Here is a 21,884-nt window from a genome sequence, read left to right as displayed (position 1 = left end):
GTATGGAACATTAAAGTGTTAGGGAAGGTTATACTGTACTAAAGCTTTTTCTTCTTCTAGAGTAAAGAATAAAACGTGAATTAAAACCCATTTCCGAACACGTAGCCTCGTGGAGTATAAATCAAATGTGTTACCTTGATCAAATGAACCCCTTCTGACAACTCTGATAGTGGACACCAAATGAAATCTTCCTCTGTGATATCAAAAGCATTCAGAACAACAGACGTAAAGCGTTCATATATTGCTCTTATTCCATCTGCTTCCATCGTGATCTGCATTTGCTCAAAAACGTAGGATAATGAGGGCCGAACATGTGTCACTCAGACGATGTTACCGATGCAATTTTTGCCTCCATCCCCTGTTAAAGGAGCAAAAGGCACTGGTGATCGTACTCCTGGTCCACTGGCACGGGGTTTGTTTCCCTGTGGTGTCTGTTAATTATTTTGGCAATTAAATAACAGCCCAAATAGTTTTCACTCAGCAAAACAGCTGATATTCATGGGACATCTGCTGATTTGCTTTGATACGAGCTTTTGCCATCAGTGTGAAGGGTTTGGACGATTCCTTCTACGGCCAGAGATACACACCCACGCTCACATATTGTGACTGACAATCAGTCTCATTCATATTCACACCTACAGGCGACGTAGAGTCTCAAAATAACCTCACTGGCATGTTTTTGGCGTGTGGAAGGAGAGAACCCAACACGAATTTAAATTCTCGTTAAGTCTTCTGTTAGCAACCACAGTCTTTATTAATTTCTTTACTTTTTTTTACCTGAAACAAACACAAGACATACAAAACCCTTTCATTTAACCTGTGATAAAAGTTTAGTCTTGTGGGATTTGGCATTCAGGTGTTCCAGCAGTCACTGTGCATCAGGGAGGGCCAGGCCCTCCCTAGGAGTTGGTAGGTTGTTCCATGACCAAGACGGAATCCACAGTGTTGCTCTTCAGTCTGAGATTCAACAGTCCATTCTCAGAGTGGACTTTTCCAGAAAGGATGAAGAATGTGATGCCTCTGTAATTGGCTCACAACCTCTGTTCATTCTTTTTGAAGAGAACCCCCAGCCCAGTTACTGTCACTCCCTCGGTTCTGCCCCAGACTTTCACACAACAGTGAAGCGATGCGTCATCCAAGACAGAGCTCCTACCCCCACGACCTTCAGCATTGCTGAATGTAACTCATCAGTTCTCAGGGTTTTGTGGAATTGTTTGACAATTGTAGTGACTTCCTTCAGGGATACTGACATCAATCCCCTGTCATCCTCCAGTCAGGCTGCCCATCTGGGCCCAGCCCAACTGCTGCTATCTGGATCCGGTAGGGCTCAACTCCTCTCATAGTCTCACCTCTGCAACCAAATTCCTGGACAGATATTAGACTATTTTTTGTTCTGGAGTTACCCAATGGAGTCCTGCACAGGGCTCCAGCATGAGACTCCACTGGGCGATGAAGGGGACACTTGGAGTAGTGAGGAGGAGATCAAGCTTCACAAACACAACAGAGATCCCAGAGGTTTTCATCAGGAATAAACGGACTTACAGACTCCAAAAGGAAGCGCAAGATGCCCCAGTCAGAGGGATTTCACTGATCTGGCTTCAGCGTTACCTGGGTTCCAAGCAGTTGTTTACAGCAAAACTGAGAAACTCAAAACAAGATGTTCCCTCTGTAAATCTCAGTTTGCTATAAATACTGTTGCTAAACTGTACTTATACTTGGACATGTCACATACTTTGACAAGATCCCTGTAGACAGAGGATGTGTTTGTGCTATAATTGGCTAAATAGGAGAAAATGACCCTGGTTGTTATCCTCAGTCCGTTTTAGGACAAGTGTTGTTTAAAAATGGTCCAAAAAAATGTATATATATGACATGTTCTACATACCCTTTGATAAACTTTTTTCTTATTTTGAACAGTGAATTAATATGAAAGTAAAGTAGGCTTACTAGTATTTTGATGTGGGACACTTATTTGATATTATTCCACCTTTGCTGAGCGAGACAGCTCAAAGGACTTCAAGGGCCTGTCCCCTATAGATGCCTGTCTCAAATATTAAGCCTGTTGAGTTCAGGGATGTGAGTCAATAAAAGCCCCAGAGCAGCACAGGATCTCTGTGTGTATGTCTGACTCAGCAACTACTCTTCCAACTGATGTCTGACTTGGCGTGTGCATTGCTCAGGTCTTTTGAAGTTGTTCATTTCTAAGTATGTTATAAGTATGTTAAGATGTAGAGCATATATTTAGTTTATTTTGTTCACCAGGGAATGTTTCTCAGACAAACAAGACAAGGCAAGTCTGTGTTTGTGGATTACACCACGTGATATATTTAAGTGTTTGGTAACAATGTTTTTGGACGGTTTTGCTGTTGTTGGTGGTTAGTGAGTATGGGGTGCTGTTAGCTTTTGGCCAAATATACATGGCTGGTTCTTCCTGGAGCCGCAAAGTGACAAAGAAGTTAAGAAAAAAAAAAAAAGGTTAAAAAACAAAACCCAACCTCTTTACCTCAAGACATTTATTTGTAGGGCTTGACAGTCATTGCTTGAATGATAATCGCTCTGTGCTTTCAGCCCCTGATAGAATCCATTTTACAGCCCTTATTTATTACATCAATTTCTGATGTCACTGTCATGTCAGATTCCAACAGGTGCCGACCTACAGAACTATTCCTGACTGCTGGACCTGTCATAGCATCAGATCTCAATATGGGGCTGCGAGGCTCAGACCGCATAAGTAGGCCAAGTGCAGATAATGGGGCGTCAGGAAGTAGGCCAGGCCGTGGCACTTCCATAATGATTATTTAGCGATCTGTCAAAGAAAAACAGTGTCCCTGCAGTGATAAGCTGATAAGAGAGCTGGTTGAGCTGTCTCTACTCAAGATGATCATGGATGTGTGATTCTTCTTACAATATGCTGTGCCGTAGGTCAGATTCCTAACATCCAGCTGGTAGACCTGTACGATTTCCTGAAGGTTAAAAAAAAAACTAAAACGACTGGGCATAACATGCTGATGCTGATCCTCATCTTTATATCTAATGTTGTGAAGACAATGACACATCAAGTTGTCAACTTGAATCGTTGCACAATTGCTGAATTACACAACTTTAAGTATATATACTTTATTTAGTTTCTGGCTTAACACAGAAGCATGCTAGTAAAAATAGTTTTCTCTCTCTTTAAGATCTATTTTTACTCTTTGTTTTTTCTCTATAAGCTAGCTCCTTAGCTTGTAACCACTAGTTGCTAACTTTTTTTTTTTTACAAGGTCAGAACATTTTTTATTTTTAATTTTTTTTTTTTTTACAGAATATAGTTTCGCACCAGTTCCTCCTAAAATTTTAAAAGAAATGTGGGGAAACAACAAAATGTCAACTTCAAGCTAACATGGGTCACTACTTGTAATCGTAATGTCACCCTCAGCTAGCTGTCACATACAAAAGCTAAGCTAGGGTAGCTAGCAGAGAAGCTAACCTTTTTTTTAAATTAAAATTTAATCAAACAAACAACTTGAGTACACAAATAATAGTTTGTATACTGAAAAGAAGTACGAAAATACCTGCCAGGGGGTAAAAATGAACACATTACATACAATCAAACAATTTATAGGTAGTACAGATAGTCATTGTTTTTGCTGCCTTTTTGTTAAGTGAGCCACTAATCATTTTTATAAAAAAGAGGGTATCATTATAAAAATGCTTGAAAGCAGGTTTTTGGTTGCTGTACTTGCATTTGTGGAGACAGTATTTTGCTGATATAATTGACAAATTTACAAGGAAATATACGTCTACTTTTCTTTGTCTTCTGAGAAAAACAAAACAGAATATTTTCCCACTTTTAAGTGAAGTGTTTGTAGAGTTGTCCAACAATAAACCTGCTGAAGTCCTTCCAAAACGTGGAGCGTGAGCAGATCCAGAAGAGGTGCTGAATAGTCTCCGGGTGGCTTCCACAGAAAGAGCAGTCAACGCCCCTTTTAAACTTTGCCATGCAACGGTGAGCAGGATGATATTGATGAATTATTTTGAATGAGACTTCTTTCATCTTGTTTGTTACAAGAAATTTGTTGGGAATTGTCCATACTCTTTTCCAATTAATATCACTTACAAAAGAATTCCAGTAAGAAACTACATACGGAATAGATACAAATTCTCTCTGAAATAAAGCACAAATATTCCTATTATTGTTTTTGCAGTTTGTCAGACAAATTTTCTCTTTTTCTGTGTCTACAAGATTGGGGGGAGGAACAAGTTGTGAACTTGGCTGCATACCTTTGAGGAGCATTCTGATACCTGCAGGTATTGCGTCAAAAAGCATAGCATACTCTTTGGGTGTAGCTGGGAATTTATATGTTTAAAAATTCTATACATGACATAAGCTGTCCATTCCTATGAAAGAACTGATTCCACTAGTTGCTGACTGTGGGCTTTGACTGGGAATCAGTGATAGACTGAAAAGACTTTGGTGGTCAAAGATCAAGTTCACCGTTTCTTTCTTTCTTGCCAAGTACGACATGTTTTTACCGGCATCTCAGCTCAACAACACCGTCAACATGGCAGACTCAATTCATGGGAATGCTTTCCAAAAAAAGGAAGAAGAAGACCGAAAGTTAAACTTGTTGACTTTTATTCATATATATATTTATATATATTTACTCGTGTTTGACTGCCACTGTTAAAAAGTGTGACTCATCACATTGTCACCTGTAAGCATAAATAATAACTTTTTTTTCTCTCTTGAAACCTGGTAAATAAACCAACTGAAAACAGTTATGGGTCATTTTCAGCACCATTGAATAGTACATTCTCTATATTGCATGATGATATAAAAATATACAGATATAGTGATTTTTTTTCTTCTTCTTCTTCTTTAAAACATTCTTTCCGTGTTTTTCAATGGCATGAAACAAGAGAGGAAGAAAAGACCTCATACTGACCAATGAGGATTGTTACCGTTCTTTTTGTCTAAATTACTAATCCATAGCAGATCCAAACTGTCCATTCATTCATTCACAGCACTTTGAAAACATCAGTAGCAGCCACACGTGGGAAAGAAAAAATTAAATTAAACTGAAGTTAGACGTTTGTCCTCTGAGACGTGCAACGCTCACAGTGCCACCGGCCTCCCCACTCCTTTTAGAAAGAGAGAGAGAGAGAGAGAGAGAGAGAGAGGAAGCTAACAAATAAGTGGGAGTGTTCTGGTGCAGTGGAAGTGAAGAAGTGAAAGGTGTGAAAAACTACGCAGGCCGGTGGGCTGCAAGCTCCTTCTAACCACGAGCAGTCCTCATACAGTTTATCCAAAGTCCCGAGAGGTGATGATGATCATGGTGCTAGGAAAAAAAACCCTCTGCCCCCCCAAAACATAAAAACAACAAAAATTCAACGCAGAAAAAAAATGCAACAAGTCAGTGTAATGGTTTGAGGCAAACAAGGAGGTCGAGAATTCAAGAAGAAGCAAAGGCGCAGTCAGGATCAGAGTTCGGTTTGCGGTGCATAGAGAGGGGCTTCTGAGATGGAGACGGATTCATCGGTTGGTCAGTCCGACTGGATTATTGCCCTGTTTCAGCCTCGCACACTCACACATTAAACACACACACCTCCACTCAGAATGAGCAACAGGACTGAAGACAGAGAGACGAAGGAGTCAGGGCTGGTGGTTCAGGCTCCTGTGGTTTCCATTTCTTCACTCTCTGCTGAGAGACACAGCCTGATCAAGTGGGGGTGTGTCACTTCATGTGTGTGAGTATGTGTGTTTGATATATATGTCCAAAATAGGTTACAGCTCCACCAACTCTCCTTCTCCAGCTGTCCAACCATCATGAGTGGTGCTGCGGCCCGCCCTCTTCCAGGAGGCCTCACATGCGCGAGGAGGAAGCCAGCTCGTAGAACAAGACGTAGGCGTCGCTGCTGCGCACTTGGCTGGAGGACATTGGCGTTACTCTGGAAATGGAGAGAAATGGAGGACAACGAGAGGCGTAGGTTAGTATGTCCCAGAAACACAAGACAAAATGAAAACTCGATACACATAATTTTGAGAGTGTATAATAGAGAACAACTCAACTAGATTTAAAATTCTGTTGAAAGTTGCAACTTTTCATTTCAACACCGCTGAGGCACCGTTTTGGCTCAAACTCCAATTTGATATTTCCTGGGCCACGAGAGGTCCCCACGCTAGCAGCAAGAACTTAATCCTGACTCCATGTCTTGAGGCAAATTTTCACAACCCGTATCTCTATGACAAATAAGAATTATGATTGAGATTTTAAGAATTGGAAGCAAACTGCTGACTTCTCTTGCACAACAGACTATCAGGGAACATCTGTGACATGGAAAGACTACAAGTAATCAGTGAATGTATTTATTCAAAACAGAGATGTCCCACATTAAAAGAAACTTAAATTAAATGTTGCTTATCAATCATAGGTGAATGATGAGATGAGAGAAAATATTGAAAATATGATCAAGTTTGCATTTACTGGGGAACAATGAGCGCATGACTGTGTCCTGTCACTCTTATTTCTGAAGTCATGTTGTACCTGGTTTTAAAAGGATCTAACGCGTTCAGCAGAACTGCTGCAGTGTTACAACAGTGGTGAGATAGACACTGTGAGCACACACGAGACCTGTAATAAATGCTGTATGACTCAGGACGGAGGAGTGTGTGTGTGTGTGTGTGTGTGTGTGTGTGTGTGTGTGTGTGTGTGCGTGCCTGTGTGTTATGAATGACTGTGTGCAGCAGCAAAACCCCCAGAGGAGACCACCGAGGCGGCCGGGAAGATGAAGGTGGATTATCTGCAGGTTCTACCATTATAGTTCCCATTAATACCGCGGTTCAGTTTCACTCGCTGTATCCTGATTGGCTCTCCTGTCTTCCTGTCTTATCTTGGAAGTACTGTGTGGCCATGGTAACAACTGATGTGGTCAAATGACTGAAAATAGGCTGTTAGGATGTGGACTATCGATTTATCTGCTGTAATTTTATGTCACTAATATGTCATTTATAGCAGACTGAAAGACTGACAGATATTCTCATTTATTATGAATGAACATCTGAAGGTAAACATAACACTGCAATAGACTACACTGATGATATATCTATTTACTATGTCAACCTTTTTAATTGCACACACGATGCTTCTTGTTATTGTTACGATCAACACTGTGATCAAAAAGATGACTGATTGAAAATGAAATACACTCGCGATTAAAAATCTATTTTAATCGGTGGGTGAGTGTATGTGTGTGTGTGTGTGTGTGTGTGTGGGGGGGGGGGTGACACCTGTTTTACACATTTCAGCACAGGTCCCGCCTACAAAACTCATCAAGCGCAAACAAAACTTTGCAAATGTGCAAAAAAAAGGAAAAAGAAAAAAGGATTTCTGATTTGCAAAGAGAGCTTTTGCAATGATACTTTTGATATCAAACTGACGTAGTTTGCAATGTTTATGATTACATAGTTTTGCTGTCAATTCATCTTATTCTGCATTGCAAACTTTTTTTGTTTAATTACATGAATAAAGCATTGTTCAATTCCTAGAGGTGCACGAATCATCTTTGATCTTAGTTTGGCCATGTCAACGTACCTGGAGTCATTAAAGGTGTACCATTCCCCCGAGTTGGGATTGCGACAGTAGGCTGTGTAATGACCGCCCATCGTGGTGCCTGAGTGGTTGGACACTGCATACAGGTTGTACACTGCATTTACTGCAAGGGGACAGAAACAGAAACTACTTCAAATACTAGTATACATTCAAGCATCTCTATTAAAATACAGATAGTACTTTTTCCACTGTAGCCCCCCCCCCCCAAAAAAAAACAAACTCAAAAACAAATAAACAAGAAAAACACTAATTAGGACTTACTGCTGTTTTCAGAGGCGAACTCTCGCAGGTCAAGATCCTTCATAGGAAAATTAACAAAGGTGGACAGCTTGCTGGTTCTTCTCGCCTCTGAGAAGCGTTTCAGGTCTGAACAGCAAGGAGGAGGAGTCAAGGAGAAACTTCCCCGTCAACAGTTTTCAATGTAGAAGCTCACGTATGGGCTTTGACAAGCAAGATGACACTTTCACCTTCTGAGTGGTGTGACCAATTGGCAGCTCTCATAAACAGGCGAGCAACAGGCCAGCAGGCAAACACTGACTGCACCATTTGTTTTATAAAGATATAAGATGACATGACTCCAAATTGTAAACCACAGACAGTGATCAGTGACTCGGCTACATACCAATGTCACATTTTTCTCACTGTATGCTGCTGCTCACTGTGTAAAAAAACATTTTGCTAAATTCTACTTCACATGTAATTTCAATATGATCTGAGCTGGATCTATGTTTTGACAAGTTCAGAGGAAAAGATACGTAGCACTAAGATCTTGGGGAACTTCTGGACTGTGAACTTCTTGGTGCATCTCCTCCTGGCTTTACACCTGTAGCACGTCTGTGGGGAGAAAGACAAACAGCTCGTGAAATGAAGCTAAGTTACCTTGTCTAGTACAAGATTTGGAACTATCTTATTCAGGACTGGACACTAAGATGTTTACTAGTGGACACTTACAGGCTTTTCATCTCCATCCAGGACATCTTCTTTGGTGAAGAGCCGCATACAGTCCATGAGGCTCACTTCACCGTAGCCCTTCTGAGCACAAACATAGATGCAGTCACATTAGCGTGCACACAACACACACACAATCACACAAACACAGAGCAAAGCACAAACGGAGTCAGGGAGGAAACCAGAGAGCTTGTGTTAAGAGAGGACAAATATTCATGGAATACTCAAAACAACTCTGTGAAAATGCACACGTCACCCCTGTTCACTGATGAGCTGACATTTGTGTTATGATGCATTTGTGTCCTAACCTTGGCAATAGGCAGTGACAAATCCCAGAAGGGGTCAAAGACAGTGGAGCAGAAACCGCAGTGGCTGCAGGTCAGCGAGCTCTTGAGCTGCCCTACGAACAAGTCTGGAAGTGCAAGATAATGTTTTTCAGTTACATCTCTTCTCCCTTTCTCTCTCTCTCTCTCTCTCTCTCTCACACACACACACACACACACACACACACACACACACACACACACACACACACACATCCTTGTACTTATATCTCTGTAAGGACTTTCATGGACATAATACATTCCCTAGCTCCTCACCCTAAAACTAACCATCTCAACTGACTGCCTGACCCTAACTTTGACCCTAAACCTAACCAGAACCTAATTCTAACCTCGACCCTACAACCAAGTCTTGACCTTCAAACGGCCCTTTGAAGATGTGGAGACCGGCTAAAATGTCCTCACTTTCCAAAAATGTCCTCAATCTGTTGGTTAAATATATATTCTAGTGTCCTCAATATGTAACACACACACACACAAACACACTCACACAAATGTCTAAATTAGAGGTCTACTCACCGACTACCTTACTGTCTTCCCTCTCCAGGTATTTACTCCACATCTTCTTCCCTTTCTCTTCATCCCTGAACATGGAAAAGAAGTTTTGATATAAAGTACAGTCAACTTGACCAAGAGAAGAACCACCAACTGCTAAATATCAGGACTAATGCTGTAGACTAGTTTGACATCTCCAGCCAATGTGCAGCTGCTCTGATTAAGTAAAGAGGTTGATATTTTAACAGGTAAAGCAGTAATAAGATGCTATTTAATGATCTGACCTACTTTATTCTAAATATCTAGGTGGCAGAAAAAACAGTAAATGTGTCATCAGGATTAAAGGATTAAAAAAAAAAACACAGACACATTTTCTGCAGCTGAAAATAACTTTATCTGCATTGTTTTTTCATATCTAAACCTGGTGTGAGAGCAATTGAGGGATTTTTAAAGTTATAGAGATTAACTGTGACCCTTAAACAAACAGTTAGATAACTGATATCCAAAAAGAATTGGAGCACTAATCTGATCTGAGCCTCCTGTTTCACACAGGAGGGGAAATGGTAGCATGCAGCCAAAAACGAAGGCTTTACAGGTCATGCTAGCTCCTTTAACATTAAAGTCTTTGCGAGTCGATGTGATAGTTACATGAGGTGCACAGAGCAAGGAGTTACAAAGCACCATCAGGCATTGCTTCCTGTCTGAAAGACTAAACTGAGTGCTTAAAAAAAAATCCAGAAATGAGACCCTGTATTGAGTCTCGGTCATCTGTGCAGAAAGGTGCCGGCGCAAGTGTTCTCTTTTCTGCTGGTTACTTACGGCAGATGGTCAAAATCCTCTACGGTGCCTCGTGGCCTAACGGTGACTCTGTTGACCTCATTGTGCAGGCCGTCCAGGAGGAAGCGCAGGAACTCCTGAGCGTCCTGTTGGCTGGAAGACAAGCAGAGAACCGTCAATCAGAGGTAGGGATGTCCAGATTAACCAGATAAAGAACCATTAAGACTTTAACCAGTTAATGGTTGGCTGGATGCATGGAAACCGCAAATCAATCAACTCGTTCAACTGACGAATTAATTTCACTGAGTCAGAAAATAAATGAATGACAACAATAGTTCTAATAATGAGAAACAATCTCCCACCACAGACACTAATGCTCTTGACCGGTAAAAAACGAATCAGACACACTAGCAAGGTGCTATCACTGGGCAATGGGACCATTGTGGAGCATTTTTTCTCACTCCCTCTCTTCACAGAATTAATGGACATTGTTGATGTGACACTGTTCCTGAATAAAAACCAGGAAACCAGCTGTCAGCTATTATGAGTGAGGACTCAGGTCCGTCCGGCTGCAACCTGTTGACTGTTTGGGGGGAGAAAGGAAGTTTATTTCAACTTAGCTTGTGCTGTTATTCGCACATGAAAAGAAATAAATCCTTTCATGTAAAAAAAAGATCACATATGTAGTCTGTCATGTGCTTGTCCACAGCTTTTTGTAGTGCTGGATAACCAACTAAAATGGCCATCTCCAATCAGCAGCAATAACATATATTTACATAAAACAGAGAAAGAGGACTAAATCTTACTTGTATCCCACAAATCTGGGAGCATATCTCTGGATCTGAGTTTTAAATTCAGACGGGCTGACTGCCTCGCTGCTGGATGATGTCCACATGGTCTGTATCAGCTTGGCAAATTCTAACGACACAAAGAAACTCAAGTTAGAAGGATACGCGCACATATGTATTTCACAGTAAGATGGATGATGAAACAAAGGTAAAAGTATTCACAGGCAGTTTCGGATGATTCCAAACAGTCAGAGGCTTTTGTGAGAGGCCAACAAAATTAAATGTAATCCAAAAGTAAAGAGGGAATGAGTAAAGTGCCTGTTTTGGACTCTAGGGGGCCTGAACGGCACATCTCTCACCTTCCATGAGGGCTGTGTTGGTGCGACTGTTGTTGTTAAGGTCTCTGCGGTGCGAGTTGTGCAGGCAGTAGTCTCGCAGGCTGTGTGTGTTGCTGAGACACTGCAGGATACTGTTCATGAAGCACTGCAAAGAAATGATACAATCTGAAAAACTGGATTCTTTTGACAGATGAATTATCATACTGCTGCTCCTGAGTCGCTGGAGACAAGAAATTCTGCAGCATCCCTCAGTCCACTTAAAAGTATGTTGCTATCGGAATTAATTTGTGCCTTTTTATTAGCATGCTTGTCAAGGAAGCTTCTTAGCATGCTGGCCAAAAGGCACATTTTTATGTTTATAAACTTGTTGCTCTATCAACTAGGGACCCATTTCATATGAGTGGGGTTGGTAATGTATGTTATGTCTATGATACACAAGGAGTAGGGTCTTGAATATGCAAGTTTGATTACGATTTTTGGTCTGTTTGATTGCTCGAGGCATGTTACTCTGGATTACATCAGACCACACCATTAAACTTTCACTTACACTTTTATAACTGAAGGTTAGTCATGCCAGCTTCTCTTTTTGTGATGGTCTGTTAACTATAAATCATCATCGATCCATGATGATGCAACTTCTAATGGTGTATGAGTGACACACGCATGCACATGTATTGTCAAAGGCAGCAATATGTTGATAGTATATGGCTGCTGCTGTTGAGTCCACATGAGACACGTGCTACATGGTGAGATCAGACCAGTTTGAGAGAGAGCGAGAGCGAGAGGGAGGTCCTTGCTGGTCCATAGTTCAGAGCTCTCTGATTATGTTTCAGTGCGCACACACTGACCGCAAAACAGACACACACATAGACACAAACACACACACACACATACGTAATTCATGTATTTTAAGATCAGCCCTCCTATCTGTTGCCTGGCAGACAGTCTGCAGGATCACCACTCGTGCATGGACAGATATCAACAAACTGATAGCACTCTAAACACTAACTGGATTTCTCTATGGCCGCCACTATAAATCGGCTTACAATAAGACATTTCTACAGCCCGAGAAAGATGTAATAAGATTGTGATGTGGCAGCTGTACTCACAGTGTTTCCTAGGTTCTTCAGTCCTACTAGGCCTTGGGCGCTCTTGGAGTTCTGGAAGACAAAAGACATAATAATCATACTGATGCAAATTTAAATTCATCTCCAAAGTCTCCCAACAATCTGCAAAGAAGTCTAAATGGCCAGAGGTTTGTTTGTATGACAGGAGCTTTACACATGTGATCAACAAATTGTTTGTCTGCTGCACGAAAGGTACTTTGAACTGGATGTCTGATGATCAGTGACCAAATAGTTTGAGTTTGTCCCTGTTTCCATATTCTTATTTGTATAAAATAACATCCCACATTTCCCAAAATACAGCTAGACAAACCCCAGAAAACCAACAGAAATCACCAACCAAATGAAAACTTTCACTTGGCTGTGACGGGTAAGTTTCAGCTCTGCAATGTCATTTACTCTTTGTAGTCCCGATTTTTCAATTCCCTTAATTTTGTCCTCATGTTTAAAAACAAACTAACAAAAGACCCACAAAAACAGTTAAGCATTGTATCAATATAATTCATAATGCCAATTTCAAGAAAAATATAAATTAACAAAACAAAGCGATTTGATATTTAAGTACAAATACCAGCTGCGTGACACCGAGCTTCTCCACCGAATGCTGATCATTCAGCATTTTTTTGCTGGTTGCTGAAGGTTGATGTTTTTTGCAACTTTGAGTAAATCACAGTCGACGAGGGGTGGGACGAATGCCACAAACACCAACTACAGCCTACATGAACATGGGCAGATGAACATCAGGGGACTCTCAAAGCAGACGATTCTACTCGTCAGGATGTTTCCCCTCCCACAAAATCTCATGAAACAATCTGTTCTTACGACGTATAAAGGGGTCTAAAGTCATGACAGCAGTATTTTACTGACCATTACCACATTAATACATTAAGCTAGCATGAACCACAGGTTTTATTTTCGGCATTTCGGCAAAAAACAATTAAGAAAATCCCACTGAGTTTGAGATCAGCAAACAAGCCATGTGATTTCTCCACACATGCAAATTAATGTGTGTGTTTGTCTTTCTAGGAATAATCTACCAGCCAGCATTATCCTTAAAACGGCAGTTCTTTTCTTGTCAATCACAACTGGATTACAGTGAAGGACAAAATAAATCACAAAACTTTTTTTTCTGTTCGGTCGTTTCGACTCATTTTAATGCTCTGTGTAGGAAAGAATGAAACATACGTTTTTGCTCACACAGCACTTGGCGAAGCACATTATCATGATTTGAAATCTTGATTAAAGGGGGAAAAAAAATGGTACTAAACGCTTTGCAGAACTTATGTCATCACATGCTGCTGTTAAATTTCATTACATAAGTGCAGTGGTTATATAATTGAATGGCTAGCAGAAGAAGTAAGAAAGAACACGGGGGTGGATAAGGAATGCACTTTTGCCCTCCACTAAGAAGCGGACGCAGCTGATAATTAGGCTATAAACAACTAGGGCTGTGATAATTCCTTCATTGCAATATTCCATCTGGAAGCATCACAACGCTCCACGTACTGCTAAATTAGTTTGATAATTAGAGGGTCGACCCGAACACTCACGTCTCTTTTCAGCCATCTGAACGTCACTCAGCTGAGATAGGTAGAGAACATAACAGAACATGAGCTTGTGTTTTCCAGCTCAACACCAGTCACCTGATCTCAGTGGCTGCTGAAATCAATCTTACCCACCTCCACCCTGGTACGTTCACCTGAGCCAAATCTAAAGCTAAACACTCATAGGAACAGATAAATATGAATAAATTAGATTTAAGGCCCTAAATTAGGTAAAAGAGCATACCGTCTTATATAACAGTGCTGGTAAAGGCTTGCGGGCTGAGTAAAGCAGCAACCGACTATTAAAAAAAGACATCTGCAGCAAAAACTCACCCTTAAAAGTCTGAAAATTCCTACATTTTTAGCTTTTCTGGATGCAATAGCAGAGCTTAGAGTGAGATTGCAGGCTCATACCTCATTGTCACTGTGGTTGGTAGATAGGCTTGGGGAGTAACAAATACATGTAACAGGGTTATGTAATTATGATACAAAATAAGGTAACTGTATTCACTACAGTTATAGAAAAAAAGATTAGATTAGAGGTACATTTACCACAAATTGGAATTATTTTGCAGAACTACAATTTTAATGCATTTTATGTCATTATGTATAGATATTTATAGATATAGATATTTTCATTTAAATTTAAAATGGGAGAGATGGAGAGAGGTGGCGCATGCATGTCACACACGACTTGCATCTCACACCACTATGACACTTCAGGAGACTCACAGCACAGTGATCTGTGAAACCTTGCAGTTGCCAGCATGGCCTCCAGTGAAAAAAAAATGCTTTAACTGGGTGGAAAGTTCACCATTATTTCGTATATCAAGCAGAAAAGGGAAACACCACCAATGTGCAGTGCAAGTTATGCCTTATAGCAGTGAAAATGCTGTCATCATCTAAAGACTCGGCTTCTAATTTAAAGGTAAGACCACTAATACAACTTTAGTTGTTAATACTGCTACAACTACTACCTCTGAAAGATATTTTGAGACTGTGTGTGGTGATGCTGATATGGTGTGTAGGGTTGGGGAGGGACATGCTTTGTTAAACAGTAGCTATGGTTTGCTGGTGATAAAAGTTGGTGCCTGTTAGGCTTGCCGTGGTCGATATTCCTATTATTGTTTTATATATATATGTATATATATATACATATATATATGTGTGTGTGTGTCTGTGTGTATGTATGTATGATAGATAAAATAAAATATCTTATAAGATAAGACAAAGCAAGACTTGTAGGCTTGCTACTATTACATTAGTCAGTGAGTTACTGAATAAATTAAGCGTACTCTACAGCTGTATAATTTTTAATTTGTGCTTTGTGTTTTTGCAGAGGGAGTATCCAAGACACTTGCATCTTACCAAGGAAGACACCAGTCCATCTGAGATGAATGAACGAGCCTAGTAAATCTGAACATGAACAAAAAAAGAGGTCTCACATCCTCAAGTAAAACTTGAACTTGGACACAGCACAGCACATGCTGCTAGTAGACTGATATTTTACTGTGTGACTGATGATATTCTGCCTTTCTCCTTGGCTGAGCAGCCTTCATTCAAAAAGCTCATGGAGGGAATCAGTGGTGGCAAAACAGTCATGTGCAGAAAGACACTAGCACAGCGTACTGAGTGGGGATTTGCTGCCATGAAAGAAAACTTGACTGCAACACTTAAAGTGACACTTGTGTACAACAGCAGACTTGTGTACTGCACATAACACAAGTTTTTTTAGTACGACATGCCACTGGATTGAGGATGATACTCATGAGGGCAAGTCAGCAGCACTGGCCTGTACTTGAGTGAAGGGACGGCATACTTTTGATGTCCTCGCAGCAAAAATCTGTGAAACACATGCAGACTACAAGTTTCAGCACAAAGCAAAGGCCACGGTTACAGACAACGGGAGTAACTTTGTGAAGGCTTTCCGTGAATCTGAAACAACTGAGGAGGCAGCACCAGATGACTTCGAAGATGGGATGAGATTTTCGGATATGGACGCAGTTCTGAAGATGGAGAGGGATGAGGAGCTGCACCCTCCCCATCAAGGGTGTGCACACTCACACACACACTCAACCTGGTTGTCACCAATGAGGGGGATAAAGTAGCATCAAAAGGGCCATCCAGGAAAGTGTACCAAAGTGCAGTGGGAAAGTGTGCTTTTATGGAACAAAGTACATCGATCATCAGCAGCTGCAGAAGTAATGCAGGATATTGCCAGTATGAGTGTTGCTGTTCCATGTGTCACAAGATGGAGTTTTGAATATATGACCATTGCCAAACTGACAAGACTTACAGAAGACCAGCTGGGGGACATCTGCTCGAGACTCAGTGTGACTGTCAGTCTTTGGAATCCAAGGAACCTCCAGCAGCTGCAATGACCACCATCTCTGAGACTGATGGCTCAGATGAGGATTTTTTTTGTGTTTGGGAAGACAAACAGGACTGACAAAAGCAAAGCAGAGGAAGAGGTTCGGCAGTTCCTCGATGATTCTGTGAAGAGCATGGATTCCCTACATGCATTTCCTGTGGTTAAGCTGCTCTTCATGAAGCACAGTACTACTTTGCCTTTGGTCCCTGCGTTGGACTGGTGACCTGTCCAGGGTGAACCCCACCTCTCGCCCAAAAGCACTTGGATAGGCTGCGCCCCCCTGCAACCCTTAACAGGATAAGCGGAAGAAAATGGATGGATGGATGGATGTTCTGTAGGCTCATACTTTAATTTGTATTTCATTCGCATACTGACTGTATTTACTTTGTGGTTTTCATTATCTCTCATGTATTTCTTCTTATTTTGAAAGTCCAATAAGTAGACACCTGATTTATTAAAAATGGTGTTAAAGACTAAAGTTACAATTTCTGTTTACTGTATAAGGAGCAGACTTTATTTCTGTTTTGTAAACTGTTTTGCAGGCCCATACTTTTAATTTAGAATTCATAAACCCACTGCCTGAATTTACATCATGGTTTTCATCATCTTTCATTTGTTTGGCATTTTTTTGTTGAAAATTTTGCAGGTGAAAACTTGGGTGTTTAAATCAACATTATGCGTGCCCTTAATTAATACTGTGAACTAAAGCAGAGCATATTGTGTCTGACATGTAAAAGAAGTAGTTATATTTTTGCTTAATAAACTGTACAATGTGGTCAAGACTCGAGCACTTTCAAGTGCTTGGAAATTTTAAAGCATCTTAGAATCCTGTCTTATTTGGGCTAAAAACACAAGCATGCTACAGCTTCAGCTGAAAAGAAAATAAGAAATGTGCACCAAGACAAGTTGAAATATTTAAAAAAGTGCAAGATTAATAATCAGTTAATCTGTCAGTACCCTCCCATGCAACATATTTGATTGCTTATATGAAATTATGGATGAATGCTGATTCAAAGTCATTCATCTTAACAGTCCAAACCACATATGAAAGCTCCCATAACAAGTAGTCATTCATTCCAGCTAGAAACAATTCAAGTGCAGCCTAAAACTAACACCACTAACACCACTATGGCAGTGCTGCAACTTTAAACGAGGAAACAATACTGTAAACACATGATTTGCTTGCTTAAAACATTACTGTTAGCATGTGTTTAGTATAGGATCATAATACATATCATAGAGACTTTCTGTTTGGATTATGTCTGCATCAGTTAACAAAAACAATGTTATTATCGAGTGATGACATCATTATGTTGGTGCATCCCAAGAGAAACATGGCAACAGAGAGTATCACCAGATTGACAGTGTGTTCATCAGTAATGTGAGCCTGCAGTTTATTTAATGATGAGTAGGAAGTGCTTTTACTATTATATAAATGACCTCTGCCATCTGTCACTTATTAAGGAGAGAGTGCAAGACTCATGTTAAACATGAGGGGAGGGGAAGGGGGGAAAAAAACTTGTTTAATTAACAATGGCTTATTTAAATCCTCCTTTCAGTAAATTCCACAGTGGTGAAAGGAACACTTCACTAGCTGTAGTCACATAACATAAACACACAAACAGGAGCTGCTTGACAGGATACTGGACAAATCCTCTATGGCTACCTCAAACTGTATTTCATAACTTATACCCTCCTCACACACACACACACACACACACACACACACACACACACACACACGGTCACTCACACACACACAAGCGCGCACAGTGTTGGAATATGTACATCTGACTTTGCTGCACTCTGCTGAGTAATGCCACAGCCGATCCCAAAAATAGCCGCTTTGCTTTTAATAACGCCTGCTTATCCACTCTCCATTGGCTGATGCTACGGCCAGCCTGGCTGACGTCACGTCAACCAAACAGCATCCTGGCTCTGTCTCTGTGGCAACGCTATTGTTATTTTTGCAGGATAGAAAGCTAGAGGACACTGTGACATCACAGCGGAAAGCAGAGTGTGTGTGTGTGTGTGTGTGTGTCTGTGTTAAGGCGGTGAAGATCTTGCGGTGATTGACTTGTAGCAGTTGTGAATTTAGACCAGGATTACTTTTAAACCCCATTGGAAAACAGCAAAAATCATCCATCATCTTATTCAGAATCAAGAGATGAATCATTGTGTTTAAAAATGAAAATTTACTCAAACCAAATTCTTGAACCTACACAAAAAATACAAAATATAATGAAATAGCTCTGCTACTCTCAAAATTTATGAATTATATAATTTCATACTGTCACTTCATTTGATAGACACAAAATCCAATGTGATTACAATCCCATGTGCGTTTGTTAAGCAGTGTGTCAAACAGGATTCTTGAATGAATGTGAGTGTGTGAATGACATGATCCCAGCTTAGCGTGACTGAGGCCACAGCCGAGTCATCACGTTATGTAAATTCTGCAGTGGTTTTCTGATGTAAGCAGTTTAAACCACTAATGAGAGTGTATATCAAATCAAAGTCATGTGATAAGAGTAAGGCTACATTGGGTGAGGAACAGACAGACAAAAAAAAAGAAGACATGAAAGCCAAAGGGCATTTTCGGTTACGTTTTTGAATTTGCCGTACATATCATGCTCGATCAAAACCTCTTCTAGTTCCTGTTTTATTTTAATAACCTCCCTCTCATAGCTTACTTGAAAACACTTGCTTCTATAAATCCTGAAAGAATCCTCTAACAGCTTATGGGTTGTTAGGCCTGTCAATCAAATACGATCAAATCGCAACCACAGCTGAGTGTTTGAGGGATGAAAAAACCCGACATTTTAGCCATAGGAGAAACTGAAAAACACGACTGTTCCTTCCGTATTCATTGATAGTGCCGTAGCCTTCTTGTGCACTTCTCCAGTAGTCATGTTTCTTTTTGACTGTCAGGTGAATTTTAGGGGAACTTAGAAAAAGTTTCAAAATAGGAAATGCGAATTAGGCACATTTCCATCAAGTGGTGTGGAGAAAATAAACTAGGGTGTGAGCAATACATATTTATGTGAGAAGATGGTGGTACAACAAATGCTACATACTTTATGACTAACAGTGAAAGAGGAGCAGAGTCATCTCAGCCATCTATAGTCATCGGCCAAATGGAAAGACGTTTTGATGTAATTGCCCTGATATGTCAGCTGATTGCGGTCATGTTGCTGCTGTCCAGAAACAAAGACAAAGTTGGGAAATGTCCTATGAAGATGACATGAAAAGCTGATCAGTCACATAAATTAAAAAAAATCCTGGACCACTCAACGAATTAGCCAAAAGCCATCAAATTGTAATTCTCAAGGTCGGACTTGGAAGTCAAACTGTATTCACATCCACCCAGCGTTCCTCAAGTTTCCTGCTGCAGTGTTTAACCAGGTGGTCAGCACTAAAGGGGCTTAGAGGGTATCATGGTGGAAACAGCCCATTTCTGGACACATGAGCAGGCAAACTTTATGCTGCCACAGATGAAGAAGTCTTCGGTTTCTCTCGAATCATCTTTGACTTTTGCTTCCACTGTTTGACAGGGGCTGCCGCCTTGTTAGGTGCATGAAGCAAAAGCTGATCTAAAAGAAAGTTTTATTGCAACCAGCACCTAGCGTATCGGAGGTGAACATGTTTGGTGATTATTCAATATGTCCTCATCCATGTCTACTGGGACAATGACAGCAGTCCAATTAAATTACCTAATCGACATTAACTGAGCATGTAAACCCACTTACATTCTCCTGATATAAATTAGCTTAGCCTTTATAGTCAATAAATAATTGCCCATGTACTCATATAGAATTTCAAATAAAAGACCATTATTTCAAAGTAATACAACAGTCAATCTTAATATTCTATGATTTAAAAAGGGCTTTAGGCTGAAGAGTTACTTTACAGAATCTATCATTAGTACCTAAATATTCATAACTTTAATTCTAACCAAAAATAGCAGTGAAACAATACAAATACAATTAATATGTACATCACAAGCCAGAAGCAGATACAGAAATACAAATTATAACTGACAGTTATTTAATTACTCAAGAATAAGTGTAATAGATGCATCATATAATCTCAAATCCTCACCATTTGTCCAACTGTTGACCTTCCCACAATTACAATTATTGAAAAATACAATTCAAGAGATTAAGACTTTGTCATTACAAAACAGCCCTTGAAAATGTTAAAAATTTGACTGCAATGTTCAGTGAATGACTAGATTGTTAATTAGTGGTTGATCAGGAGCCAGTTGTTGATCATTCATCATCCCTTCGTCAGCCAGCAATTGCATCTCTCAAGTGTTTCGCAGTCTAATTTAATACAGTCAAAAGGTTTTACCCAGAAATCAGTGTAGTGGCTGAGAGGAAAGAATGGGAGAAAGGAGAAGTGATGCCTGAAGAGGGAACATCCACCCACTCTTCAGGATCCCAGAGGTTCTACAGTATCTATGTGAGCTGATACATACTGTACACAAAAGAGGCAGCACAGGCAAGTGACACTGTATAAATTCTCCATTCATAAACATCACGAGCACCTCGGGCAACTGGTAAGTTACTATAAAAAGCTTCCTCCTTTGAGGCGAAAGAGCTCCAGGAACAGAAGGGGTCACATTAAAAAGCATTCCAGGGGCCAGGTTTAACTGCCTCTGAAAGCTGGAAATGAGAGACTGCAGAAATGCCCCTTTGGCATGCAACCAGCGAGGAGTGAGTAAGACTGCTGGTCTGAGGGATGGAGGGGTGCAGGGGCAGGGGACACAGGTGAAGAAGCTGGGGGAATTCAAAATAACTACTGTGGCTTTGCTTTCTGGAAAGGCAGGGAAAGATCATTTCTCACATATGCATGCTCCTAGCCATATATTCTACAAGCCCCCTCTGCTTGGACAAAAGTTCACTTTGCTACACGGTGAACTTTGGCCGACAGCAAGCAGATTAAACTCTCTAGCACGCATTCAGTGTTTACATCAGTGATAATCTAAGGAATCCAGCATGACGAAGGCCTGACACACGAACAGACATCAGCTGACTTTGATCACAAGGTGACCAGACAAAGGATCGGTTAAATGTACTGAAGTCTACTTGCCATTTGAACAGGAATTCAACACATCCTGTTACCTGGAAGTTTCTGTCCTGTCCTTAACAAAGTGTCTAAAGCTGTAAATGTTAGGAAATGCTAGGTTCTCGGTTTAGCGGCTAAAAGCTTTTCTTCCTGTGAGAACAAATAAGAGCTTAACATTGGATATGGACTACCTCAGTGCACTTGCTGTTCCAGCAGTTCCTTAGTAATCTACACCTTCTGGAGATGGTGTGGGAAAATAACAAGCTCACAGCACAAGTGATACAGCCTAATGAAATCCCAGAAGGAAGCTTATAACAAACTATAAATGAGTGCACATGAGCCTTCTGAAATCCATCTGCTATGTATGCTATTTGTGTGCTGGTTCAGAAAGTTGTCTGAGAAAGACAAAAATTGTCTGAGTAACACTGTTAAGGTCTGTTCCAAGATCGCAGGAACCCGACAAAAAAAACCCAGCGCTCTCTCTGAAAGAAGCCAG

The 21,884-nt window shown here is 40.5% G+C and overlaps 1 protein-coding gene across 2 annotated transcripts in view; it reads right to left on the bottom strand.

Annotated features, from left to right (window-relative positions):
- Positions 1–4,599: 4,599 nt before the first annotated feature.
- The window catches only part of usp2a (ubiquitin specific peptidase 2a), a 45,855-nt gene continuing 28,570 nt past the window's right edge, over positions 4,600–21,884 (bottom strand). Inside the window, exons 4-14 of one of the 2 annotated variants that reach the window (XM_086216027.1) lie at positions 12,389–12,439; positions 11,301–11,424; positions 10,960–11,071; positions 10,196–10,306; positions 9,401–9,465; positions 8,849–8,952; positions 8,544–8,621; positions 8,348–8,426; positions 7,854–7,958; positions 7,575–7,695; positions 4,600–5,931 (exon numbers count right to left, since the gene is read on the bottom strand). In XM_086216027.1, the coding sequence (XP_086072153.1) occupies positions 5,847–5,931; positions 7,575–7,695; positions 7,854–7,958; positions 8,348–8,426; positions 8,544–8,621; positions 8,849–8,952; positions 9,401–9,465; positions 10,196–10,306; positions 10,960–11,071; positions 11,301–11,424; positions 12,389–12,439 (1,035 nt within the window). In that variant the 3' untranslated portion in view covers positions 4,600–5,846. Of the gene's footprint in view, positions 5,932–7,574; positions 7,696–7,853; positions 7,959–8,347; positions 8,427–8,543; positions 8,625–8,848; positions 8,953–9,400; positions 9,466–10,195; positions 10,307–10,959; positions 11,072–11,300; positions 11,425–12,388; positions 12,440–21,884 lie in introns of both variants that reach the window. The other variant, XM_086216026.1, reaches the window with a different exon arrangement.

Source organism: Aulostomus chinensis, chromosome 10 (assembly GCF_037954235.1).
Source record: "Aulostomus chinensis isolate RoL2024-O1b breed Wild chromosome 10, RoL_Achi_v1.0, whole genome shotgun sequence".
Classification (NCBI taxonomy): Eukaryota; Metazoa; Chordata; class Actinopteri; order Syngnathiformes; family Aulostomidae; genus Aulostomus; species Aulostomus chinensis.
This window is presented reverse-complemented; position numbering and strand designations above follow the sequence as displayed.